Raw genomic sequence first — 27,363 nt, forward strand, 5'->3', positions numbered from 1 at the left:
ACTGGGAGGTATCTGAAACTGTAACAAAAGCTTACTTCCAGAAAAGGAGCCAGTAGGTTTGACCAGTGAGAATCTGTCCCTCTGTGAAGGAGGCATCTGCTCAGTGGCTTGGCGCTGGGAAGGTGCCCCAGTGTGGCCAGAACCATGGGGATGCCCTAGTGAGGTAGGTCCTGGTGCTGTGGGCCAGCACCAAAGCTGCTAAGGCTTGAGCCCAGAATTTCAAGATCCCTGAGTAAGGGCTAATGAGATCTGTCCATCTGTCAAAAACGTGATGTGCTAACCTCTGGTGCAGGTGTATGTGCAGGTTTCACTTTGGCTTGGCACGCAAATGGCAGGTTGTGTAGCATGTTAGATGTACATAGGTCCGCAAGTGCCCTTCCGAGGGATGTAGGCTAAATATTTTGTGGAAGGCAAAGATTTATGAGATCCAGCTGTCTTCCTCAAGACTTGATGGTTTGCTTTCAAGTGTAATATTTAGTATATGATTTTTTTTTGACATCGGTAATCCCATCTGCTTGTGTGCATAGCGTAATGCTAAGAGCATATTCTGAAATTATTTTAAATGTTGTGCCTCTTAGGGTGCCTCCCAGCAGGAGGGAATAGGGGGAACTACTGCTGTGCAATCTTGGCTGCAGCTTGCTTTAAAAAGCTGGGGGTGTGGAGTTAAAAGAATCAATTCAAGTGCTTTGAGTCTAAAATGCACTGTTCAGAGATGGCCCCCATTAGCTTTGTGCTGTAAATAAAATATACTTAGTGAAAGGTATGCTAGGCAGTGGAAGTTTGTGGAAATATGTTTCTCTCTTTAATGGTAACTCTGAGTCAAGCACAGTGTAAGGGAAGAAAAAGCTGTCGGTATAGGTACCTGTGAGGGAAAGCAAAGAACTCTTGAATGCAGGACTGGGCTCTTGGTGGTATTTTTATTATGTACTTGGCCTGCAGCAAAAATGTCCCTTCCTTATACGAACTCCAGGGACAGCTCCTAGTGAGCCTACATGATGGTGATACAAATTTGAGCAACAACTAATAGACAACACTTCTTAAAGCTCCATGGGCCTCAAAAAGATGAAATGTGTGTTACTTCTGGGTACTTAGTTTTGGGATTCATTTTATTTGTTGTTTTGAAAATGAAGGAATGCATTTTCCTCATGAGTAGCTGGTTTCACGAAAATACATGACAGGTTGCGTGGCAAGAGTTTGCAAAAAGCTAAGAGAGCTGGAGGGAAGCACAGATGAAGGGTAGTGCTGTCCTTGTTCAGGAAAGGTAAGTGGCTGTAGCTGTGTACCTAGAAAATGAAAGACAGTTACTGGCTGGAGAGAAGAGCTGTTGCTATGTTGCCTGTACTATGCTGGATCTCCTCAGCAGATTGGATTTCTGCTTCTCCCAGGCTAAACAAGAAACTTAAGCAGACCAAAAGCTGCCTGTGGCAGTCTAGCCTGCTCTATTTATAGTCCTTCCTCCTCTTGCTGAAGACTGGCACCTTGCCTCTGTAACCTGGAGGCTGAAGAACTAAAATGTGTTCTAAATAAAATCATAATACATCAGAGATGAAATGCAGAGGGCCAAATCCTCTCTGACGCAGCACTGAGGAGCACTCCGGAAAAAAACCCTGCCTCACCCAGGGCCAGGAAATGGAAACGTGCTACCGAGTTTCATGGCTCTACCTCGAGTGACCAAATTTAACAAGTGTATCTGCTTGGCAGCTATTGCTTGTTTCCTGTGCAAACCATCCCTGTATACTTATGGAAGAGAAAAATCTTTATGGGCATGACTGCAGCCAGAATATAGGTATGTGTTGCACAGTTGTTTTTTGTTTTGTTTTGTTAACCAGGTGTTGCCCAAATCCCCAGCTATTACAAATCAAGGTTTTTTCTTTCACACCAATATAGTTACTTTGACTTAAATTGTTTGTACAGGTCCTTGGCAATTACAGCCCTCCAAGGTTACTGTGCAGGTAGCCTATATTTGGCCTACAGTATATAGTTTTCATCACACACACACAAAATTATTTACAGCTTAGCCATCACTTGGATTGAATTTTAAGCAAAGTAAGGCAAGTTATAGCTCTGTATGAGAGGCTACAATACAGTGTGCTGTCAAGGCGTGTGAAACATCAGCTATTGCCTCTGATTTTCCAAAGTTCAGCTGCAGTATAGAAGGTATTCAAAACCAGAATCGGCAACAAAAGAGCCATGACAGAAGAAAGGACTGAGGAAAAAGTTAAGTAGCATGCCAGCATTTTGAGAATTTACCCAATGAAGTTAGAATGGCTCATGTGTGAACTGTACTAGTTTATAATTAATTACTGCTTGTGCCATCCAAAATAGCAACTATAACTCTGAAGGGCAGAGTTGAAGCAGGGAATAAATGGCAAACCTGTGAGGTGCACAGCATATACCAACATTTGGAAGTGCACATGCCCTTCCCCCTTCACAACCACTGATGCTGTTAGGGACATCACAGAACTTGTGCACAGAAGGAAGGCAGGGAATTGCATGGAAAAAAGACATCTGTCCTCCAGTGATAACTTGAGGATAACACAGCAGATACAGCTTGCCAATACAGTTCAGTTCATCTTCTCTAAATTATTGCCATCAAATATATTCGATAGCAAGTAGGGATTGTTTGGCTAAGCTGACTGATTTATAAGTAAGAAGCTGCGAACTTGTGGCCTGCATATTCATCACTGTCATAAAGTTGTCCGTATTGGGTTTGTGTGGCAAGGTTTTGGTAGCAGGGGGGACTACAGGGGCGGCTTCTGTGAGAAGCTGCTAGAAGCTTCCCCTACGTCCAATAGAGCCAATGCCAGCTGGCTGGCCAAGGCCGAGCCAATCAGCAACAGTGGAAGCATCTCTGGGATAACAGATTTAAGAAGGGAAAAAAAAAAGTTGCTGCAGCCAGAGAAAGGAGTGAGAATATGTAAGAGAAACAACCGTGCAGACACCCCGGTCAGTGAAGGAGGGGGAGGAGGTGCTCCAGGTGCCAGAACAGAGATTCCCCTGCAGCCTGTGGGGAAGACCATGGTGTGAGAGTCTGAAAGAGTTAATGTCTCAAACATTGTGGTGGGGCAAGTTCTGCTTAAAGACAAACCCTGCACAGCAAGGAACAGAGGTGAAAAGCCCATCAGCTCAGACATCAGCAACAGGAGGGGGAGGCCGTGCTGGAGGGTGCCCAGCTCCCTGTTCTGATACAAAGATCAAACAATGGCCATGTCTGCAGGGAAGGAGAAGTTAATCCACAAATGACCCCCAAGCCCAGAGGCTCACAAACTACTCATTAGCCTAATAAGTTTGAGTGCCCGCCTGAAGGAGGGGCAAGGATGATAAAAGGACACACACTGAAGCCCCAGGTGCGCAAACCCACTGGAACTGGACCCCTCGGCTGACTGAACCAACGCTGGACCCAGGACCAGTGAAATCTTTCTCTCTTCCTTTTTCTCTCTCTGTCTTCTTCTCTCTTTCCTTTTCCACAATCCCTACACCTCATCCCTTTAAGACATAAAACCATTAACAAAGTCTGGGACTAAATGTGGATCCAGCCACCCCTGGGCCCTTCTCTGAGGAGTCTAGAAAGCAAGGAGGTCTGCTCTGAACTTTGTGACTCAATGGGAGGGATCTCCTTATTCCCTGAATTGATGTATATGGTTACCCTGGGTTACACGGTTTACAGAAGTAGTCTTATGCCAATTCCTGTTGTGAGAAACCCTGCCACCTACTATCATGCCTCCCCAGTTCAGTTAGCTTCCATCATGAATAAAATCTTTAACTGATTGTTATGGTGTCGTTTCACCTTAATTTAGCCTGAGGGAATTTCAAATTAAACAGGGACTCCCTGGTCTGTCCAGCCCAGGTTGGGTCGTGACACACGGTGAGGCAGACTGTCCCCCTGCAGCCCATGGAGGACCCCATGCTAGAGCAGGTGCCTGAAGGAGGCTGTGACCCCGTGGGAAACCCGTGCTGGAACAGGCTCCTGGCAGGACCCGTGGAGAGAGGAGCCCACGCTGGAGTAGGTTTTCTGGCAGGAATTGTGACCCCGTGGGGCACCCACACTGGAGCAGTCTGTGCCTGAAGGACTGCAGCCCATGGAAGGGACCCCACGCTTGAGCAGTTTGTGAAGAACTGCAGCCTGTGGGAAGGACTCAGGTTGGAGAAGTTTGTGGAGGACTGTCTCCTGGGGGGGGGGGGGACCCATGCTGGAGCAGGGGAAGAGTGAGGAGTCCTCTCCCTGAGGAGGAAGATAATGTGTGATGAACTGATAGTAACCCCCATTCCCCATCCCCCTGCACCACTCGTGGGGACCAGGTAGAGCATTTAACTAGCAACTGGCCCAATAATTTGCTTGTGCAATTCAGGACCATAGCATGAGCGGGGACTGTTCCCAACAGGCAGCCTGTGTGTGGCATCCCTGCTTTGGAGACTAGCTCAATTTAACAGTACGGTCACAAGCTATGCCAATTGGTCTCTAAGCCAGAGAACAAGCCTGTTGCTGTTTAGCCTAGTAGTCCAGCTACAGCCTCGGGGACAGATGCGTCTGCTCCAGTTTTCTCTACTTCCAGGAGATCTCCTTCCCTCCTGACTGTACTCCCTTGCCTCCACAATGTTAGTAAATCTTTAGTCACTGTCTCCATGTCTGGGGATGTGCAGAGAGTGCTGAGCTGCACAACCATGCGGAGGCACCTGTAAGTTCCCTCCTCTATTGAGCTTAGCAGTAAAAACAGCCTGTGCAGAATGCTGCTGTGTTCCCTTCCCAGACTAATGTCTTCTTCCTGTCTTATCAATGTGCAAGAGGAGGCCGCCCAAGGTTGCCAGCCTCTCAGGGTATTTCCTGATGAGAACATTACGTCCTGACCTTGTTAAGCATGGCAGTGAAGTCGTTTTTTTGTCACTATGAAAAGCCCATCAGCAACATAAATAAAACAAGCACAGGCAAGCTCTCCTAGGTTGCTTGGGATTTTAAGGTTGTGAAAAATTTAAGACATTCTCTGAAGCTAGTGGATGTGTGGGTTGCAGAATGGCAGTAAGGCCTGCAGAGCTGTACAGCAATTGAGACCTGATGGGACCTTTTTGTGTGGCAGTGATTCAGAAATAGTAGCTCAGCCCGTTAACCAGATTGCATTGTAGCAGTTGCACACTGTTAGACTGACTGTTACAGTCTTGCAGTTGAAACTACTCTTTCTTTCAAGTAAATTACTGGTTAAGTCTCCAAGTCCCAGCTGCTTCCAGTTCCTTCTCTTAAAGGAAGGGGCTGCTTACATTAAAACCCACCACTGGCAATATTTCTGTCTCAGAAAATATTGAGGACGTAATCTTTTTGTGCAAACACTTCCATCAGCACAGAAATGCTACTTTATCCTCACTCAGCACAGGTGTGAATGACTACACGTGGCACAAAGCCTTAAGTTCGTATTTGTGGATTTGCTGAGAGGGCTAAGGGAGCTTCAGCCTCTCACGCCCTTCCATGTCACAGATCATAATGAAACCATGCACTTCTACTGCAGTTGTAGCTGTTTCTGGCTCTGGTTATGTTGGGATGTTGCTCCAGCCTGTCCTGCATCTGTCTGCCAGAAATAATCCAACACTAGCAATGTCTTCTGCGTACTAAAGGTTTTTTCCTCCTGCTGTCTTCATCTTTTGTCTTTTGCTTATTGTATAACATTTCTCAGACAGAGACAGTCTTCTCATGAGTATTTCCAGCTTGGAGTACTGTGAGGCTCAGGTTTCTAGGCACTGCTGCAGCAACAATGAAAAGTAACAATAAAACGTAGGTGCAGCTAATGAAATCTGTTCAGTTCAGTTGCATCCCATGCTAAACCTTTCATTTTCTGAGTCATCAGCCTTCCTGCAGAGATGACAGAATCTCTCCTTTGTGTTTCTTTCTGACTTTGCGGCCTGTTTGGCAGATGCGGGGGACAGACCCTTTCTGCTGCCTTGCAGAAGTGCACAGTGGCACAGGCCTGTGGCATCTTCATATCCAGCAGTGTTTTCCCTTCCTGACATTCACATTCCTGTCCTCCCACATCCTGCTGTTGCAGAGTATATGAGAAACATAAGAGCAGCCACACGGGGTTAGACCAAAGAGTCTTCCAGTCCTGTATCCTTCCTCTTCAGGGGCCATGTGCAGATAAACAAATATAAAAAACACCTTTAAAATGATGACTGCAATTTGTGTCCTAAGTTTAATTTAATCCCAAAGTTGTCCTAGGCTTCCTGCTAAAATGAAGCTGGAGTATGAAATATATGGTTCTATTGAATTTATGCACAGAAGCTAACAAGTGAGAATGGTGGAATGCTAATGCATTTAAAAATAAACCTCAATTTCTAATACAATTTACTTCCACAATCTTAGTGAGAGAGACAGCTATAAAAAATTATAGCTTTACATACTAATTGGAAGAAATGCAATCTTAGAACAGTATCAGAACAAATACTCTACACATGGTAGATTGCTTTCAATTTATTTCTACAGTTTCCATATATAAATGCATATAACCTAATAGATACATCTACATTCAGCTAATAAAGTTTTGTATGTGAAGTAACCAGATACGGTACCCAGCACTTCACCACATCCTGTCACTTAATCTAGTTGGCATGAACACAAGCTCTTTTGATCTGTACTAACTATTTTTATCTCAGTGTAGATCTCATCCTTCCTATCTGTTATGTTATAAAAGCTTTAATCAGAGGGTTTAAGCTAGTCTTATTGAATTATATTATTTTTCCTCCCTAAAACGAAGCTACATCAAGCTCAGTTTCCTTCTTTCCATGTACTTTTATGTCTGTATTTTGATTAGAAAAGTTATGCTTTCAAAAGGGAAAAGAATCTGTGCTTAGTGGGTTTAAAGTCATTCTAATTTAATTTGAGTGCAGAAAAAAAGACATTTCCAGAGCATTTTAAGTGAAAGGTGAGTCTAAGTTCACCTGGGCTTAGGCTGCCACATACGCTGTCGCCAACTCCATCAAACTGTATCACAACATGGAAAATTTTGGAGTTTACACTTCTTTTCCACTGTACTAAGTGTCACTGCTACAGTTTTTTTAGTTCCTGAAGATGTGAGACATCCCTGTGGGTTAACCTCAAGACTCTATTCCCCTTCTTACCCTATCTAGTGGCTGGGGCACAAACCTGGCAGCCAGATATCTTGGGCTCTCTTCCTGGATTCACCATCCATCTTGTAATACATCACTGTAAACTCTCTATTCCTGCTATGCCTCCCTGCTCCCTGTATATACCTGGTCTCTGCAGAATACAGGCAGAGATGTAAGTTACCATAAACATGCCACTGAGTCAGGCAGCTGTCTGTAACTGTCCTTTTGCAAGTATTTGTCTTCTGATATGCCAGAGGAAGCATCAGGTACTCACCCCTCTTCCACTGAGTGGCAAGTGCATGTAGGTAGGTACTGGCGAGCAGATGGGTGTTCATGCTTCAGCTTACTCCTGCTACACCCTCTTCTGGTAACTTGCTGGTCTGCCCATAAATCAGATTGCAAATTCATTAGATTACATTGCAAAGAAACAGGCCTCACGATCACTAAATGCCTACCCCAGAAATGCCCAACATGGCTGAGGCCCTTCAGACACAAGTGTACTACACATACTAACATCTCCCAAACTAGTCTACTCATTCTGACCTGAGATTTCAAAAGGTACCATCTCATACTCTGCTTTTTAATGACTTTGGCCATAACTTGACTTTAAACATGCTAGGCCAGGAACTGTCATGAAATGGTCTGCAGCTCAGGTAACACAGGTACAGACTAACTCACTCTTGAAATAGTTTAAATGTGATGTTGCACAAGTTTAGACACACACATTTTAATCGCAAGCTACAGACTGACCAGAGGTAACACGAAATTTCTCAGTTTAGTTTCAACACAGTGTTGCTGTACTCTCACTGACTTAATTTCATTTAAGTCTGCATTGGTTTAGCATTTTCAGCATGGTTGCTGAATCTCTAGAGGTTTAATACAGATACTGACAGAATAAAAGGGAATATTCTCTGTGTTTGGATGTATGGGCTTTCCGGTAATAGCTAAAAAGGGCTTATGGTGGACACCTGATAAAAGTATCTACTTAGAAAGGCTGAATTATTTAATGAAGTATTTCTGCTGCTCTCATTAAGACTCACATTAAAAGGCCAAAAAGAGTGTTTAGTGTCAGAAGAAGCTGGACTTGCAGACAAAGCAATTCTATTGCTTTAGTTTCTCCCTTAAGATGACTGTAGATGCCTATTATAACCACCTTTTGCTTTTGGTCTGATTTTAGCATATGTGTTTTTATCCTGCCAATGATTCATTAACCCTTTTGTTACAAGTAGCTTCTGGCATCCTTCTTTGTATTCACACCAGATGCAGAACAGAAGAATCCAGGCTGTTTTTTTGTCTTGTCTTCTATATGAGCATCTCCAAAAGCTTTTTCAGTGGCATTGTTTCTGGGAGTTCTGCCACAGCTGGTCTGTATGTCAGGCTGTGGTGCCTTCCATGACCCAGGCTGTAAGTATAATGTTTCCACTGAGGTCAAGACTACAGGATTTGGTCTCCAAGTCTGCTCTGCAAAGAACACTGCCTCCACAAGAGTCAATATGTAGTATGTACAATGAATGAGATACCTCATAATAAAGGAGAAATTATGTTAAAGATGTCTGCCACTTTGACTACTTTGGAGAAAATATTCAGGATTGTTTTCTGTTGTTTTGGCAATGATAGAAAGAAATCAATAATCATTCACAGGCCTCTCAAATGGAATGGCTTCCATTAAGTACTGGATATATAGTAGAGCTTTTCTTGGATAGATTTTTTTATAAATATCCATATATAAAATCATAATATATTTTCAGAGTGGCACCAGCATAAAATAATTGGATTATATGAGCTGTATCTCAGTCATATTTTGGCTGGGATAAATATAAATCCTTAACTCCTCACTCTCCGCTCTTGAAAACCAAACAAGCAACACAGCCATTTTAAGCAGAAAATGAATGATTGTATACCTAGTAATCCTCTGAATGAACTGCCTCAAGAAATTCCAAGACTTATGGCGCTCCGGATAGGAACTCCAGTTAACTAAAGAGAAGTATAGATCTGTAGTAGTTTGGATCCAGTAGCAAATCTACAATAAATGTGAACCACTAGAAGGAGACAGAGCGCCACACTGTATGATCACGAAATACTCTGAGTACAACCTGTACTGCATTAATGCTATTCGTGGTTACAATCTACAGAGTTCACTGAATCTGAACATTGATCAGCATGCATTGCATTTTCCCTTGATCTTGTAATTGAAACAAAATATTGGGTTTAGGAAATAAGGCTCTGGCAGAAACCACTACCTAACATTTGGTAAACCAACTAGTCTATCAATCAACTTCCCTCTCCTTTTCCCAACCTGTGACATGTGAATACTGAGGTAAGAATGAACTAAGCATATGTCAAGTGTTCTGAGGTCCTTGTAGACACTTGGCGCACTGGAATTGCAAAGTATTATTTTATTTAGGAGTGCAGGTCTTGCTATTTCCCTGCTACTCTTCAGACTGTTGCATTTCTGAATTTTTGGAAAAAAAAACCCCAAACCTCTCCTAAATTCCCTTTTACCTACAGTGCAAAATTCTGTCATTGTACTAGTAAAAATGAACAAGATAAAATATTTAAGACTGTGTTTTTCTGAAAAAAAGAAATGGTTATGAAAATTCAGTGAAACATTATATTACTACACTAAAATAGTAGCAGACAGTAGGGATACTATTCCCTACACCAGTGGTTCTACTGTCTCTATGTGTGTCCCACATACAGCTGAAAGGCTCTTAAAGAATCCCTGTGTTTTCTGCTTTCATAAATACTCTGCTGTAAAAAAAAAAAAAAAGTCTTGCTTTTGCAGCCATTTTTGGTTGAAACTGAAAACCTAAACCTCTAAATCTCCTGGAGGAAAAGGAGATGACAAGATGTAAACATGTAACTACTCCATGTGAAGATCTTTAGATATGCTTCTAACTGGGAGAAAGACTCTCATTTGCAGTTCATACTGATTTAATTAGAACAGACATAGTATAGCACTTAGATATAAACCAACTTATTAAAAGGATGCTCACTTTTGCAATATGTTAAATTGTATTGAAGGCACAGAGAAGTGCACTGAAGCTAGTTAAGACCTTCTAGTCCTGTTCCCCCTACGAATACACAATTCCAGTTTCCCCAACCTTGACCTTGTCCTTCTTCAGTTGGACCTGTTTTCCTCTAGAAACCCTGATGCTGAGTAAGCCAGCTCAGCACATTCCCTTCAGGCAACCAGCCACGACTTAATCAGTCACATACACTCCTGCATAACCTATATTTGAGAACAGGCCCTCTTCAACCACACTGAAGGATTCTAGTGATCCTATCTTAATCTGCCTTGGAGGGGATAGGCTGCAGACTTTAGTTACAATAAGCTTCAGACAAGATTGTGAACAGAAAGTAGAGGAAAGACGTCTCTGGCTAGGAATGCCAATACTTTCGATGCAGATACTGACTTCTGTTTTACTATTTATCAGAATGTGAATCTGTAAAATGCAGATCTTTGGGAGCCACAGATGTGTTTGTACAATCTTCCAGTCAGCAAGCTCTTGTGGTGGAGAAATATAAATCCACTGCATTTTGAACTCAGATTTATTTTCTGAAATCTTGAGGAGAAACGCAGTGGAAATTACAACCGATAACGCTGTTAGAAACCAACCCTCATTCGAGGATGAGGTGAAGATGTGCAACCTCAGTCAGGAACTGATGCCCCCCACTCCCCGGGATGCCTCCGTGTGAACAAAGATCTCCGGCATCTAAAACCAGTTTGTGCCTCCCTTTATCCAGGAAGCAACTGGAAGCGTTTGGGAACAGCCGGAGACAGGCCGGCTGTTTACCTCCCCCATCTAAGCGAGCTGGCTGCCGAAGAGCATGTTTTCTGCCCTAAAAGAGCGGGCCCGTTTCTTTTTGTCACGGACGGAAGCCGCTGTCGTCACCGTACCTGGCACGTCACCAGTATTCCGGCTACACGCGGTGAATACCCGCACTGCGGGGAGGGCCGTGTGGGCCTACCACAAGCCGTTATCTGCCGGGACGCGGCAGCCGGAGCCGCCCCACGGCCGACACGCATGCAGGAACGGCCGCCCCTCGCGCCCCACGGCCCCTGCACTGGCGTCACCGCTGCGCGTCGGAGGAGGCCCCGCCCCCTCGTCGCTCTCCCCCGCCCCACGCGCGGCGCGTGGGGCTAGGCCGCCCGCCTGGAGGTAAGAGCGGCTCCTCCCGCCGTAGCCTTGCCCTCACCCGGCGCGCGGGGCTGCATAGGTGCTGCGCCCTTCCCCGAGATGGGCCCGCCCGCTTCCCTCCCCCCTTTCCCCGCCGCGGGGTGGTACGGCTCGCGGTCTGGCGCAGCCGGCGGGCTGGGGCGGTGGTGGGACTGGGACTGGGAAAGGGAAATGGCGGTCTGTCCTTGGGGTAGGAGTTAGGAACGCGGTCAGGTTGCTTCCTGTGGTTTCAGGGTCTTTCAGAGGCGTTTGAAAAGCGGGAGGTGCGTTGTCGGGAATCAGGGCCTCTGATGGCTGTTCACAGGCGGGTTACCTCCACCCCGTAGGTTTTCAGTCTGTTGAGAAGAGGCGCGGAGGTGAGGTTGGCAGAAAAAGGTTAAGTGTCAGACCACGGCGGCATGCTGTAAGCTGCAGTCCTGTGTGGGCCTTCAAGGGTACGTCCAGTGCCTTCAGGAAATCTTGTGACCAAAGGTGTTCGGGAATTCAGGTCAGATGCTAAAATCCCATTTTACCGTGTCTCTAAAGGATCGGTAAGGTGTTTCATCTTTCACAAAGAGGTGTCAGGACAGGGGATTTTGGTTATAAACTGTTGGGAAGGCCTCGGTTTGCATGCGTATCTACTTCACCTGGTAGACGTGATCAAGGAATCTGTGTGCGGCCTAAGAGCTAAACTAGGCTTCCAGGGGAGCTGTAAGTCAATGTTAAAGCAGTCCAAGTTGTTCTGTTGTCCCTGTCCCAAATGCGTGGACACTCCTCCGTAACTTCCCAGAACTGAGGGTCAAGTTGTGTGCGGTACTGATTTTGTTAGTGAGCATAAACACAGTTTAATGCACAACTTGTTTAGTTACCTGTGAAAAAGACGATATGGAGTCGTGCCTTTAGGATGGTTGTACCTAAGAAGGCTGTGTGGTAGGCAGTGAACAGTTACATTCCTATTAAAAGTCAGTAAAATAGTGTTGCAACTCGAGGAGCCGTGAGAACTTGGTAATTGTTGTAAGAAGAGTGTGTTTTTCAAAGAGAATATACAGTTTGCACATACAGGCCATGGTTAAAGTAGTTCACTCTTTCCCCTTAACAGAAAGGCAGGTGACAGTTAAAATTATTAAGCTCAAGTACTTTGTAATAAAGTAGATTTCGTTACGGTTCTCTCATATTGCTGCAAAGATGAAGATGTCCTTTACGCTTTGTCACAACTCTCTGACTGCAAGTGTAGTTGCTGCTAGCAACTTGGAAGGGACTTTGACTTGTAAATTAAACTTTAGATTATGCTAATTAAAAGGCCTCTTTTGAGACAAACAAAAATGGAAAGACTTGATTGTAAAATAAATCAAAACTGAAAGGTGTCTGGCACATTTATTGGTTTTAAAAATATAAAAGAACACTTCCAATCTAAAATACTTGGATATTGCTAACCCTGTAGCAGTATGACCCTTGTTAAAGAAATCAGAAAGCACTTAACACAAGGCTATACTCCAGAACATGAGAAGCTTGAAAGTGATTATTAGAATTCTTAGGCTTCCTATCAGAAATGCAGTGCAGAAGTCACACAAACCTTTCTGATAAGTGCATTTCTTTTTGAAGTGGTTTCAGATTTTCAGAATCAATTCTTCATCTGTGCACGGTTGCTCTGCTTTTCATATGAACTGCCTACATTTAGTAAAGATTGTTTGTTTTTAATGGCAGTAGTAGAAAATTGTGGGATGTATATGGAATGGAATGGTGAACGAGAAAACATCAGTTCCTTTAAATAAATAAACAGTGCACTAGAATGGTACTGGTCACCACAGCTCCAGGTAGATGTTGCAGAACCAGAGCTGGAAAAGGCAGCACAGAAAGAAGCAGCAAAGATGACTGATTGAGGGGCAACAATGAGAGTGAATATTGTTAACTTTAGAGATGATGCCAAGGGGATGTAACAACAGACTATGAAAGCTTTGAGGTTGCAGACTTTGTTACCTTTGTCTGAACTCTCTTTGTTCACTATAACTATTTGCTTTTCTCCATTCTTCATGCAGGCTTGCCGTGAGGCATTCTGCTGGGCCTCAGGATACACACCATATTTAGTTACTTCTTCACGCAGGCAGTGTTCCCCATGCATGCTGTTCTGTATAAGCTCCATTTTTCTGTGCTGGGAAATTGCTCAGGTTCCTTTTTCCCAGCTTCGTCTATTCTCCTGGTTCTTTGTTCTCCCTTTTGTGTCAAGCTGTGGTTACTGCCTTGCCCTTTCTTCCTGTGCCAGGCCAGAGTGCATCTCTGTTCTCCATCCTACAATATTTTATTTCACCTATTTCAATCCCAGTGAAAATTACCATGTCCCCAAATGAGTTTTCCCTGTTACTCCCTCACTTCTGTGATTTTGCACATCCCTTTTCATTGCTGATAGTAGTTGGTCTCCTTTTTGTCAGGTTATCAGCTCTTAAATTCTATTTAGGGGATAGGTAGAAAAGTTTTTCCCTGTTTTTCTCCTGCATCAGTAAGATTGATGCTTAGAACACAATGCTTGGAACACAACATCCCACAGTTGCTGCGTTATGTTCAACCAAAAAATGGGTCAAAGTGCTTCTACCAGTTGAACAGAGTCTTGTTAGGAGAGTCAAATAATGAATGGCCAAAAATAGATTGGGGTCACTGTTCTAAACAGTAGAGAAAGGTACTGAATGAAGTGCAAATACAGGAAATTGAATTCTGATAAAAGGAAGTACTTTTTCACGCTTTGTGGGACTGGTGGCTAAAGGAAACAAAGGAGGTTAGTAGCTTAAAAGAGTGAAAAGCTCCTTGGCTTTAATTCTGGATATTCATGGTGCTGATACCAGTGGAGAGTGGCAGCAAATTATAGAAGAGGTAGTAAACTCTATGGTTTAGAGCATACAGGAGCTATGGACTGAAGGCAGGTTATTTCCTGTTTGCTGCAAATTTGGTAGGACAGAAATATTCAGTATTGATTGCTGTCATGAACAAAAATCCACTGTGTGTAAACTGTTTTTTGCCAAGGAGACAGTGCTTTGCTGTACAAGACGTTCTTGCTAGGTTCAGTACAGGCAAAAGTATATGTTTTAAAGACCAGTTTAGATGTACAAATTTAACATCACTTTAAAGCCCCAGTCTTGAACTGAGCTGTGGTAGCATAGTCTGAGTGTGAGAGCTTTTATGAAAACTTCTCACTAAGAAGTGTTCTGGACATATCTAAAGAAAGCTGGCTTTATCATTGTACTTACTGATGGAGGTACTGGCAGGTTGGAGCTGAACAAGAGCCAGGGTATATCGGAGGTGAGGTTGGCAGAAAAAGGTTAGTGTCAGACCACGGTGGTGTGCTGTAAGCGCCAGTCCTGTGTTCAGAAGAGGAAACGACTATGTCGTCAAAGATGTGGAATCTAGAAAAGCTGATTACAGAGAAAAATAATGTTTTAAGAATCATGCTGAGTTGAAGGTTTACATCAGAGTTGGTTTGTGTGGATATATATGGGGCTGTAGTGAATATGGGTTATTTAAGCCAAGCTGAGATACCTGTTTTCTCATGTGATATCCACCATGGGCTAAAGTGTAAGTGAGCCTCAAAAATATTATTCCCTCCCTTTAAATGTTAATCTTCTTTTAAGACAGATTGGAATAAACTTTGCAAATCCTTTGAGGCTCAGGAGACTTTATCTCGGTGGCATCAGCAAGAGCAGGATGGCTGTGGGCTGTTTTGTAGGCTTCTGTGCACATTAAGATGCTGACTGGAGCCTAGCTTTGAAGGCAGGGTTAAAAATGATTGCTTGGCTGTTGCCCATTTGTAATATAGTGCAAGTTGTGCATTGGGTAACTATCATGGCTTGAGTTGGGATATTTTTAAGGGGATCAAGATAAGTCTGTTGGTGTATACTTGGTATTTCATGGTAGGCTTAATTGCTTTTGCAATGGAAATCTTTCTTGCAAACAAGATTGTGAGTTGGCGTTGCAAGAGTCCTCTGACTAATTGTACTAGATGAGCTCTCCAGCTGCCCCAAGCTGGCTCAAAAGGCATTAGTAGCAAAACAAATCTGTGGACAGAGTGATGACTAGCGGGCAACTAATTATTTATTATGCAGCAATAATGCTGAGGAGCGTCTGTCACAGATTAGAACCTGTCGTACTTAAGAGCTTTGCAAACATGGAATAAAGCGGATTTCTCTGCCCAAAAGAGGCTTGTGATCAAAGAACTTAGTCACGATCTCTGGTACCTTTAAATTTAAGATGCTTGTTCCTTGTTGCTCTGTTGCCCTATAGTCACAGCAGTGAACTACAGTGTTGGAGCAGAAGGGACATCTCTGCTGCACTTGCACATCAGCTACATTCACTGCAGGTTGTGAGTCAGAACTCTTGAGAGGGAGGACAGTGTCAGTTTTTAGGAGCTGACAGAGATAGTTTGTCATATTGGTGTTGCTAATGCATTTGTTTTGAATTTGAGTGTGTTTTTTTATGCCCTGACCAAAAAGTTTGGGGTTTGTTTTGGTTTTCTCTATACAAGCTGTAAATATCAATGAAAGGAAGGAAAGTCTAATCTGATTTTTGTTAGATGAATGATCTAAAAAAATAAAAGATCTGAGCTCAATATGAAGACAAGGCCTTCTAGTGCTTAAGAAATAGGTAAGAATTAACATGAAGCGAGTTGCAATACTAAGTAGAATGAAGGATGCTAAATTACTTTTGTTTTCTGTTTGCATGTTACAAAATATGTCAAATACACCATTTTTATTCTGAACTTGCAGTTTTAATTCCAGTTGAAAACCATGTGCATGACACTTAATACTGAGCATTTTTTACTTCTGTCTTTTGGGGTTTCCTATTGCCATGTTGATACATGCATGTAGCTTCCATTACTTTCACCATGCATCTTCAGCAAAATCTCTCACAGAGGTACCCAGGGCCTAATTAGAGTTTATATCTTTCAGTATGACAGTGTGGTGGGTTGACCCTGGCTGGACACCAGGTGCCCACCAAAGCCATTCTATCACTCCCCCCTCCTCGGCTGGACAGGGGAGAGAAAAAATACAACAAAGGGCTCGTGGGTCGAGATAAGGACAGGAGAGATCACTCACCAATTACCATCACAGGCAAAACAGACTCAGCTTGGGGAAAATCAACTCAATTTATTACCAATCAACCAGAGTAGGGTAATGAGAAATAAAACTAAATCTCAAAACACCTTCCCTCCACCCCTCCCTTCTTCCCGGGCACAACTTCACTCCCTGATTCTCTACCAACCCCCACAGCGGCACAGGGTAATGGGGAATAGGGTTTACGGTCAGTTCATCACACGTTATTTCTGCCGCTTCATCCTCCTCAGGGGCAGGACTCATCACACTCTTCCCCTGCTCCAGCGTGGGGTCCCACCCACGGGAGACAGTCCTCCACAAACTTCTCCAATATGGGTCCTTCCCACGGGCTGCAGTTCTTCATGAACTGCTCCACCATGGGTCCTTTCCACGGTGTGCAGTCCTTCAGGAGCACGCTGCTCCAGCGTGGGTCCCCCACGGGGTCACAAGTCCTGCCAGAAAACCTGCTGCATGGGCTCCTCTCTGCACAGATCTGCAGGTCCTGCCAGGAGCCTGCTCCAGCGCGGGGTTCCCATAGGGTCACAGCCTCCTTCAGGCACCCACCTGCTCTGATGTGGGGTCCTTCCTGGGCTGCAGGTGGAGATCTGCTCCACCGTGGACCTCCACGGACTGCAGGGGGACAGCCTGCCTCACCAGGGTCTTCCCCATGGGCTGCAGGGGAATGTCTGCTCTGGTGCCTGGAGCATCTCCTCCCCCTCCTTCTTCACTGACCTTGGTGTCCGCAGGATTGTTTCTCTCACATGTTCTCACTCTCTCTCCGGCTGCCATTTCTGTGTCCCAGCAGCTTTTTTTCCTTCTTAAATATGTTATCACAGAGGAGCTACCACTATCGCTGCTTGGCTTGGCCTTGGCCGGCAGCGGGTCCATCTTAGAGCCGGCTGGTATTGGCTCTGTTGGACACAGGGGAAGCTTCCAGCAGCTTCTCACAGAAGCCACCCCTGTAACACCCCCCCGCCCCAAAAGCTTGCCACACAAAGCCAATACAGACAGATACCGCTTTGCTGTGGGGGTGGGCAGGAAGGGAGGTTTGGTTTTGCTTTTTAAACCAGCTGGCAATTACTTTCTAAGGCTTGTATTAAAGCACCAGATATATTCAAAGATTATTCATAAAAGCCACCTGCAAATTGTCTGCAGTTTCTCTTTTTCCATTTCTTACCTTTGTGTGCCAGTCATGGGTGTGCTTTTCTTGGAAGGAGTCTGCAAAGTTCTTCTCTTCATTCTCCTGAAAAATAAATGTGAAGATAGATGTTTTGCTAGTTGTATTGTACACAATCATCTGTGTTTTAGTTTTTATTTAAACTTCCTTAATACAGCATTTAACTCAGTTGGATCTTTGATCAATAGCCACATTAGTACTATGGCAAACCCATTTAGCTTTTTTTTATATGGTCTACAGAAGATGACATATTTTCTCTTGGCTTTCTCCTTTTCATATCTGTGTCTTTTCTGTGGTTCATAATGTGTGGTATTTCCCTCCCTTCCCTTCTTGCAGGTTGAGTGTAATACTTGCTCTGGTTTATACTATGTTCCTTGTTCTAAGCAGAAGTTTACATAAATGTAGTCATGTTTCTGAGTAAATGAGAATTTATTCAGAATTTTTCAAAAATTTCAGAATATTCAGAAATTTTCTACGTGTGGAAACTCATTTTATAAGACAATTTTTGATCAGACTTAAATGCAATGAAAGAGTTTTCTCATGAAAAGTGGTTTACTTTTGTGATTTAAAGTCCTTTTCTTCCTCAAATATATTTCTCTTTTATGCTGTTTTCCCCAAAACTGCTTGGCAGTTTTTGAGCTCAGGGTTAAAAGGGAAAGTTGTTTCTGGTAGATTGATGTTATGAAGTCATACCACATTTTTCATTGCTATTTATTTGCCTCGGTGTCCTTAATCAAAGTAGGCCTATTCTCTTCTATTTTATGTTTATGGGTTGTGAACTTTCCTCTGCATTCTCAAAGTTAAAGATCTTACAAAGTATTATCATCATGTATGCAAGCACACATTAGGTGTTCTGCATCATAAGTGTTATTACTTGATAATGAAAATGCTGTCTTATCCTCATTTCCCTTAGACTTCCCTATTATTCACAGGCTTACACAGCAAGTATTTTCATAACTTCTCTTATCTGAATATTTGTACTGTCCTTAATTTTTTTAAGCGGGATATCTGTGCCAAATAAAATTTGTTTGAAAGTCAGCAAATTCAACAGAGAAAACCTGTGTAGTAAACATCAACTTCAGGAACTGAATTAAATTTCTGCTTGTTCAAATTATATAGAGAAACAGTTTTAAAACTTTGAGGAAAATTTTGTTCGTGGTTTAATAACTGAAACGTAAGTATTCAGGGTGGTATAGCCTTTAGGTATGTTTAGAGAATCACTGATGTAGTCTTAGTTCATCCCATCCTTGCCTTTGTCATTCTGCAGGTGTGACTATGCAGTCTATGTGTTGATTTTGGCAGAAACAATTTTGTGGAGTTTCTGGTGTACACATTTCCTAATGTAGCGTAAGTTTGCTCTTGTTGATTTAATGTTATCAAAACTATTTTAGGCTGTTGACTGGTGCCTACTGTTGGCATGTGCCGACACTGTAACATATCCTGCTTAGTAATGCTGAAACAACAGTCTAATGAAAAGAGAGAGGTCCTTATGCAGCAGGAGTAGGAACTTGCTAGTTCCTGTTGAAATGAACAGAAAACACAAGTTTAACAAATTCTGTCCCCTCCCTGGGTTGAAGGAGTGGACTTACCAATGAAGGGTACTGTAGACAGGCTAACTTGCAGCCTTGTTCCATTGAAGGCTGATGCATTTTTTTCCCTTTCCTTGCTAATTCGACAGTGTCAAATACTTCGTGATACAAGGGCAAACTTAATTTCTTCTGGTTCATGAGACAGCAATCATAGACAAATGTATTTTGGACTGTATCTGTTATCTTTCCTTCTATCTTCCTATTCTTTCTCTGTCTCGTTCTTTAGGTCTAGCTTGGAATATTGGAAAGAATATAGTATGTGCTCTAGTGACTGTTTATCCTTGCAACTACTGTAAAATAGCTCGAGTTGGTTTTGATTGATAACACATTCCTGCTACAGTTTTTTGTTGGTAGTGTTTTTATTCCTGCAGTTGCTGGTGCTGGATGCCCTGATAAAGGGAGAGAGAAAAGTTGGAATTTATCACTTATCATGCTTGTCTATCAAATTAAGAGCATAGTAGATAAGCATTGTAGTGATGGTAAGCTCTGTAGATGATTGTTGGATTGGATTACATCTCTCTCCCTGTATGTGTAAGTAGAGTAAATGTGTATTGACAGACACCCAACCAAGCTTAACTGTATTAATGGCTGGGAAAATCTAGTTTCTTCTGTAGCTTTGAGTGTTTTTTATGCTGTATTTTATGACAAAAGTTTAATAACAAACATTGTTTCTGGACTCCTGTAATCAACCTTAGAAGGGTGATTATAATGCAGGTGGCCAGGACAGAACAAACCACAAACAATACTACTGTAAATGGCAGAAATAAATGTATTGGTATTTTGCCTTTCTGTGGGCAGCATCTTGTAGGTCCAGCTCAGCTTTCTTGCTAAAGTCTGCTGCAGCTGACTGAAACAGTATTTACATGTGTGAGTTACATGCTGGGGTGGGGAGGGGTCCTTCAACATGTCATGGTTAGCATTGCGATTCTGTACTCGATCTGAAAAACAGCTCTGAACAGGATGAAAATTCATACAGCTGAGTAGGATTATAATTCTAAACTATGCAAACAACAGCAGTGCAACTGGGCTTGTTAACTGGCTGATCGTATTTCTGGAAACGCACTGGTGCGATTAAAACTGGAGTTGCAGACAAGCTTGTGTAGCTCCACACTGTTTTTCCTCGCAATCTTCCTCCTGTTTGACCTCCAGGAGACAATATAAATAAAAAGAAACCTCTCTTGCACATACCACACTCTTGCCAGGAAGAGCGAAAAATCAAATCGTTATCTAAAACAAACTCATGATGTGACAGCTGTTTGCAGTTTCCTTGCTGTTTGTACTGGCTGTGTGGCTTGGTGTTCACAGATAAAGTGCAGTTTCTCCAATTTATGTTCCTGCCCTCTGTACTCAGTGGCTGGGTAGTGGGATTATCACACTAATCCTAAATAGGAAGGACTGCAGTGATCCAGGTGCTCCCGCTGTTCTTGATGCAGCTCACCAAATGGGTGGGAAAATTATCTATTTCTTCTCTTCTTTCCTTAGAACATTCCAAAAGTTGTTGCTCAATCAGTAGAAGTAACAGAAAATAACACAGCTCTAAGTAACATCAACTCTGCAAGGTAGTATGTGATTTATGATTTGAGAGGAATTAAAGATACTGATTGTAAGCCAGCAGCCAGATGGCTTGGCAGTAGCCATGCCATGTTACCATGAATGCTGGGATCAAAAAAGGAGTGCTTTGGAATTTTTCACATCTTTGCTTATCTCACAGTTGCTGTACATAGATGTGTCTACAAGATTTCCAGAGTATTCTGAAATCCCCAAATCAGCTTGGCTTTGTTACTGGTAGAGTTATAGCACAGATTATAATACCCCATAGAGAATTCAGAAAACTGGATACAGGGTTCACAAGAATTTCTCGGACCAACTTCTAAATTTGGTATTGGAAGATGTAACTGACCCTGGTGTAACTGGTGCTGCATAACCACTTTAAAACTGAAGTAATGACTGTTCCTAAGACAGGCTGAAGCCATATCCCTGGGGGTTTTTTGTGTTTTTGTTTTTGTTTTTTTTTTTAGTGTCCTGCCTGCTGCTTGGTGTAGCTCTTTATATACTCTGATTTATAGAGCACTTCTTTTAAACAAGCAAGTAATTTCCTTCTATCACAGACCATAAAAGCTAAATACTGATTTGGGACTGTTATAAGAATAGGTACTACAGTCATGTCACTTGTAATTCCCCTTCATGCCGTTTTGCACAGCAGTTAGGAGATATCCCTGAAATTATAGAACCTTTAACTGTGTCACTATTGACATTACCTGCTAGAACTCTTCAGAAGTAGGCATTTCTTATAATGTTTCATGAAGGAATGCTAATGCTTTGTATTGTAAAATATGGTCTTTTGACTCTGTAGGGACTTAATGAAAAGGATTATTAGTTTTGTTTCCTCTTTCCAGATGGAAATGTCGGAAGATGATATTAACATGGAAGAATACCCCACTGAAATTCATGATTATCTTGCAGCATTTGAAAAATCTCTTGGTTCTGTAGATGAGATGCTGAAGACAATGATGTCAGTTTCCAGGAGTGAGCTTCTCCAAAAGGTAAATAATCTTCCTTTTGACAACCTTTTTGTTATTAATACAAGAATACCTGGGAACCCAAACTGAAATAAAAGGGTCTGTTAGGCTAGCCACCGCATAGAGAAATAACAAGTAAGACACATCCTACCCTTGATACCTAATATTTGAAATTCTTACATTTCTAAGACATCCAGACGGTCTTAAAAACTAAGCAATGAAAGATATGCTCTTCCAAACTGAAAAGTGATGATCTTACTAGTGAGTCATTTAGGTAGAGGACATCCTAGCTTATTCCTGACCTTCCTTAAAGTGCATGCTGAGTGGTCTTTCATAACAGAGAGGTCATTCCCATTTTCATCTGAGACCTTTTCACAAAAAACTTAACGGCACTTGGTATACCCAGAAGGATGTAAAAATGAATTGACAGCAGTGAGAATTGATCTGATTTTAGAAGTCTAGACTTGCAGAACCTGGTGCTTGAAAAACTGAGCTGTCTCCTCTAGCTATGTTATCAGCTTAAGTCTATAAAATGTGGGGATTTTTCAGTGCATAAAGACAGAGTGAGGTACTGCCTGAAGACTTCATACAAGCCTCTCTATCTTTTAATGTTTAAAGCCTAACATGTAATTTCTTTCTGTAGGGCAAGAAAAAGTCAGCAGATGAAGGAACTTCTTCATTGTCTGAGGATTTTTAACACAAATAAATTATGAAGAAAACAGTCTTGACAACACTGATCTTTTGACAATATCCATGTTAGAACTAGTGAGCTGTACAATGATGTTATCAGAGTTTCTGGAAATCCTGTAGGACTAAAATAATAAATTGACTTTGACAGTCAAGAAAAAAAACCCCTCATTACCTTTATTCTTTCTTCGCTTTACAGCCCTAAGTGTTCCAGCATGCGTTGAACACACAGTCTACCATGTGTGGTGTTAATCTTCATTGACTGTCTGTAGCATACTATATTCACATTTGAGCTTCAGCAATCTAAGACTTTTTATTTTTTTTCTTCCATTGATAGCAACAACTATTTTGAATTAAGTTTCTGTGGAAAAAATGGTACTTACTTCTGACTTACGGGAACAGTAGTCTAAGAGCTATGTGCCAAGAGATTTTTGTGCTTTTGGCCATATGGGACTGTGGCATTTAACATCAGACTGGGAAGATGACATGAATACTTGCACAGAAAGAATGGTTCTGTGATGGCATGGAAATAGGCATAGACATGGTCTCAGTGAACTTGTGGTGCAAAAATGTGCTTGTTCAGTGTGTATTTTTTATGAATACATTCACAATTATAAAATGTGCATGTTACTAAAATCTGTGCACATCTTGCTTAAAAATGTCCAAATGTGGTGGTTTTTTTCATTCTAGTTAGAGCCTCTTGAGCAAGCAAAGCTGGATTTGGTTTCGGTGTACACGTTAAATTCAATGTTCTGGGGTAAGTATGTGGTAGGAGGAAAAAGTAGTATTTATGATTGCCATTTGAACACCTTCTAGACAGCTGCAAACATTAAATAATCATATTTAATAGCCAGATAATTAGAAACTTGTAATTACCCCAAGGACCCAAATTATTGCCATCCGTAGGGTAAATGATGTTGAAACTCCAAATCAAAAATTGATATTTACAAAAGCTGACTTTTTACATGCATGAGGATGTTTCTTTCTGTTTTTTTTCATGGCAACTTTTCCTGTCCTTTTAAAGACAGAAAGTGTAACCATGTTAGATATTTTTTTTTTTTAGCTGCAATATTTGATGATAATAGTTTGTCAGATACTTAACAACACAGTTAACTCCAATTCTTATTAATGGTTTTACAGTTTTCCTATGTGACTGATTGATTGCGTCCTCAGTCATGACAGCCTTCAGTTTCAAAAAAATATTTTTTTCTTGTAGTATACTTGGCTACTCAGGGAATCAATCCAAAGGAACATCCAGTGAAACAAGAACTGGTAAGATTCTTACACTGCATGCATTGCAATATCTTACTTGCCCAGGACAGTTAACTCATATAGAAATAAAATAAATGTTTATATCTATGTTTAAAACTGTATGTTGCCATAATAGCACACATATGCTACGTGGTGTTATATAACTGTTCATATGCCCTGCTGGGCTCTCTAAATTAAGAAAGTAATATTTTTAGTTCCAAACAATACTGTTTAAAGCAAAGTTGTAGTCTGCTGAAATTAGAAAAGAACAAAAAGATGAATGGTGTCATCTTTTCTTTTCTCCACCTTTGTTTGAGAATTGGATTCTGAACAGAGCAGCTTTTCACTTGTATCTGTTAAATGGAAAAATGTTACATGTCTGATAATAATTTATAACTTCCAGTATGTCATTTTTTTCTTATAAATACTTGGAATCATGTTAATCTCTAAGGCTGCCTTTTCTTACTTTTGTATGACTCTAAAAGTATAGTGTGGTTGATTTACTAGCAAAGACGGGAAAGAGCCCCCCTCCCCCTTCCAAGTTCTCCATTAATTCATTTTCTCAGCAGTAAAGAATCCAGTTCAGCAACAAAGCTAAAAGCTTTTTTGGCACCAGTTGTATATGTATTGTCCAGTAATTCTGCATTAGTGACATATTTACAACCTACAATAAATCTTTCAGATTTGTCTTTATATTCCATTTAGATGCATGACTACAGTATAGAAGGCCGGCTATCTTGAAAATTCTGCTGACTTAAAAAGTCAAATCATTTAGCCTGAAGAAAAAATAGAAATCAGAACTTACAGCTACACATTTTAATTCCTGTATAAATGAAAATACTAAATCTGGGCAATTGTAAAATACTTAGCTTAAATGTAATCCTTACATAACTAGTGGAACGGAAGATAGGACTGATAAATGTGGAAAGCTAGCCTGAATAACAAGAATACTTCTATTTTTAATTTTGTGAGGTTTTCAGTAGTCTAAACTGTATCATATTAAAAAATAGAGCGGTTAATATTTCACGAGCTTTCAGTCAGTTTCTTATTCCTCCTATATTATATAGTGTCTGAATATTGTGTTAATTAAAGCAATACTAAAAAATAAATTTTATTTCTTCTGCTGTGGATATTTTATGGTGATATTTTACTTCACAATTGCCAGTCATTTTAACTCTGAAGAATGAGTGAGTTATCACAGCCTAGATTCTTATCCAGTTCTCTTTTCCTTTTACAATTATTAAGGTGAATGAATACACATTCCTTCCTTCCAAGAACATTGTGATGTTCTTATTCATGTGGAGAGGGAATAAAACAAGGCTATTCTGTCATGATTGTTTTGTTTTTAGAATTGCTGTCCTTGTGTACATACACAGAATACACGGGGGTTCAAACTGTATTAATAAAACTCACATTCAAGCTATCAGAGTTCATTTCTTTTGTCACGTTGACATTTGTCAGCTCCTTTTTCCCATCTTGATAGATGTAGGTTTGCCATCTGTTCTCATTAGCCATCTCAATCACCAAAGAAATACTACAGTCTGTCATGATTTCAGACCCTGTAAAGCCTGTCTCATTAAAGCTATGTTTTTGATAGAGAAAGAGTGGCCAACTTTTTGATAAACCAGTTACTTATAATGGTCACTGAAGAACTGAAAATCAGTTCTGTAGTGTAGGTCTTGTAACTTTTGTTCCAGATTCAAAGTGCTGTCAATGGCTGTTTGAGAAATGTGTGTTACATAGTATTAACTTTTATTTAGTTAGCAGTATCCATAAATGTTCTGTTAATCCACATTTATGATTCAGGTATCAGGTAGAGCATTATATCTATGTGTATATATATTACTATTGTTTGTATTACAGTAACACCTAAAGGCCCTAGAGTTGAAGGCCATATTAGGCTAAATACGTAGACATGAAATCCATCAACCAAACTCCTATGTATTTTACAGAACTACTGTAAGTGTCCTCTCTAGTCAGTGAAAAGAAGCAGTCACGTAACAGAGGGTGATTCACATCTTAGAGGGGTTTAGTTACCCTCTAAAAGTAATTTTCTTTATTGATTGCAGAAGTAGATGAGGATGAGTAGGCACATAAATGAGATTGTTAAGCTGGGAGGGTATACTTAGGTGGGACGAATCCAAGCCATGCTTTGTTCAAAAAAAAAGCTTAGACACCAGGTGACTATGGTAGGCTAAGATGGCAAGATAGTATCCCCTTGCTTTATGGAATGGCAGTGGAAACAGGCTTTTCTTGTTATTTATGTTCATAAAAGGAACTTCTGGTACAGCTGGAAATCCATCAGGCTGCCTTAAATAGGTTCACTGGTAAGTACCCTTGACCATTTCAGGATCTTGACCACAAGATTTCTGTGTAGTTGCATGTGTAACGCTTGTAACATCTTTGATTTTGTATAAGGTGCTTTTTGGCTTTGCTTGGACATGCTGAATTTTCTTTTTTTTTTTTTTTTTTTTGGTAGACAGTAGTCAGACAGTGTAATTCATATATAAGTGTCAAATATTTAAATATTATTTTGCCATCTTTATATAGGCCAAACTCCAAATTGAGTTCAGTATTTTGTTTTCTGACTTTGCTTGCAAGAACAGTTCTCATCTCACTGTAAATTAGATGCAGTCTTCATGTCTGTAGGACTTCATGTTCCTATGACAGTGGATGTCATGCAGATATTAGTATAGTAGGTATCTGTGATGGAAAATTGCTAAGGGGAGAAGCCTCAAGTTTGCAAAGAGTCTGGTATATATTTAAATGATGCTATTTTTCTAGGTATTATAGTTATCTAAATGTACAGTGTGGAGAGCTTCTACTCGTTGATTTTATTTCAGCAGCAATCTTTGGAGAATGGTATGAAATACACTCTTCCTTTTTTTTTTTTTTTTTTCCCCTCCCCCTAGGAGAGAATAAGAACATACATGAACAAGGTCAAAGAAATAGCAGACAAGAAAAAGGCATCCAAACTTGATAAAGGAGCTGCTTCTAGATTTGTAAGAAATGCACTCTGGGAACCAAATGCTGAAAATGAACGTGCTTCCAAAACTCCAGCTAAAGGAAAAAAGAGAAAGATGGACTAAATGTTTGTTTCCCATTATATAAATCAGAGATATTTAGAACTTATTTTGAAATGTGTTTTGCATACTGTGTGCATCTTGCAGAGGTGCTGTATAGCAACATCTTGATTAAGTTATACTTAAGAATTTTACAGGATTGTATTTGTCCAGAACACTTGTCACTGAGGTGATCGCATTGTATGTGTATCTGAAAGTGCCATTTGATGTGAGAGAAGTAATGTTTCATTATTCAAATGATAATGACCTGACCTACACTTGCTGGTAATAGATAATGGTGATGTTTTGCTCATAATGCCTAAGTTTCATTTTTTTTACTGCTGAATGATGGACACTTTTTTATACATCCTTAATCTCCTGAATATTAAAAAGTCTCAAACAATGCTATCCAGTCTGTGGTGTTTATGAAAGAGCCATCTTTACTTTCTCATTACATCACTGTGTGAAATGCTGTATTTGTACAGTTTTGTAAGGTTTATTCACTGTGTTAAACTCTTTCCTCTTCAGCTTCTGAACTTGAGCACATGCCATATTCCCTTACTCTATTGCCTCTGAGAAAACTGAGATGCAAGGGCCACAAGCAAACAGCCTGGATTCCACTCTAAGCCACTGTGTCTAGTCAATGGAAAAAATAGATATCCCCAAAGGGGCAATTTGTAGGGTCTGCAAAAAGGAGCAGGCTGGGGACAGCTATTAGGAAACACCACATGCAGGAACTTGATTGGAATTTTGGCTG

The 27,363-nt window shown here is 41.2% G+C and overlaps 1 protein-coding gene and 1 long non-coding RNA gene across 4 annotated transcripts; one reads left to right on the plus strand and one right to left on the minus strand.

The window, feature by feature from the left end:
• Positions 1-4,422: 4,422 nt before the first annotated feature.
• LOC142034390 (uncharacterized) lies at positions 4,423-11,123 on the minus strand. The gene is made up of 3 exons (XR_012651627.1): positions 10,988-11,123; positions 7,361-7,466; positions 4,423-6,099 (listed from the first exon to the last, which is right to left on the minus strand). It is a non-coding gene; the product is annotated as an uncharacterized LOC142034390 (long non-coding RNA).
• Positions 11,110-27,014, plus strand: C1D (C1D nuclear receptor corepressor). Of its 3 annotated transcripts, none has more exons than XM_075035536.1 (5): positions 11,110-11,249; positions 21,484-21,630; positions 22,984-23,050; positions 23,510-23,565; positions 26,457-27,014. In XM_075035536.1, the coding sequence occupies exons 2-5, from the start codon at positions 21,484-21,486 to the stop codon at positions 26,631-26,633; spliced, it is 447 nt and encodes a 148-aa protein (XP_074891637.1). In that variant the 5' UTR covers positions 11,110-11,249; the 3' UTR covers positions 26,634-27,014. The 3 variants fall into 3 exon arrangements, with proteins under 3 accessions (XP_074891637.1, XP_074891639.1, XP_074891638.1); XM_075035538.1 differs by lacking the exon at positions 11,110-11,249 and adding an exon at positions 11,621-11,701; XM_075035537.1 differs by lacking the exon at positions 11,110-11,249 and adding an exon at positions 20,573-20,646.
• Positions 27,015-27,363: the final 349 nt, after the last annotated feature.

This window comes from Buteo buteo, chromosome 9 (assembly GCF_964188355.1).
Source record: "Buteo buteo chromosome 9, bButBut1.hap1.1, whole genome shotgun sequence".
In the NCBI taxonomy this organism is placed as follows: domain Eukaryota; kingdom Metazoa; phylum Chordata; class Aves; order Accipitriformes; family Accipitridae; genus Buteo; species Buteo buteo.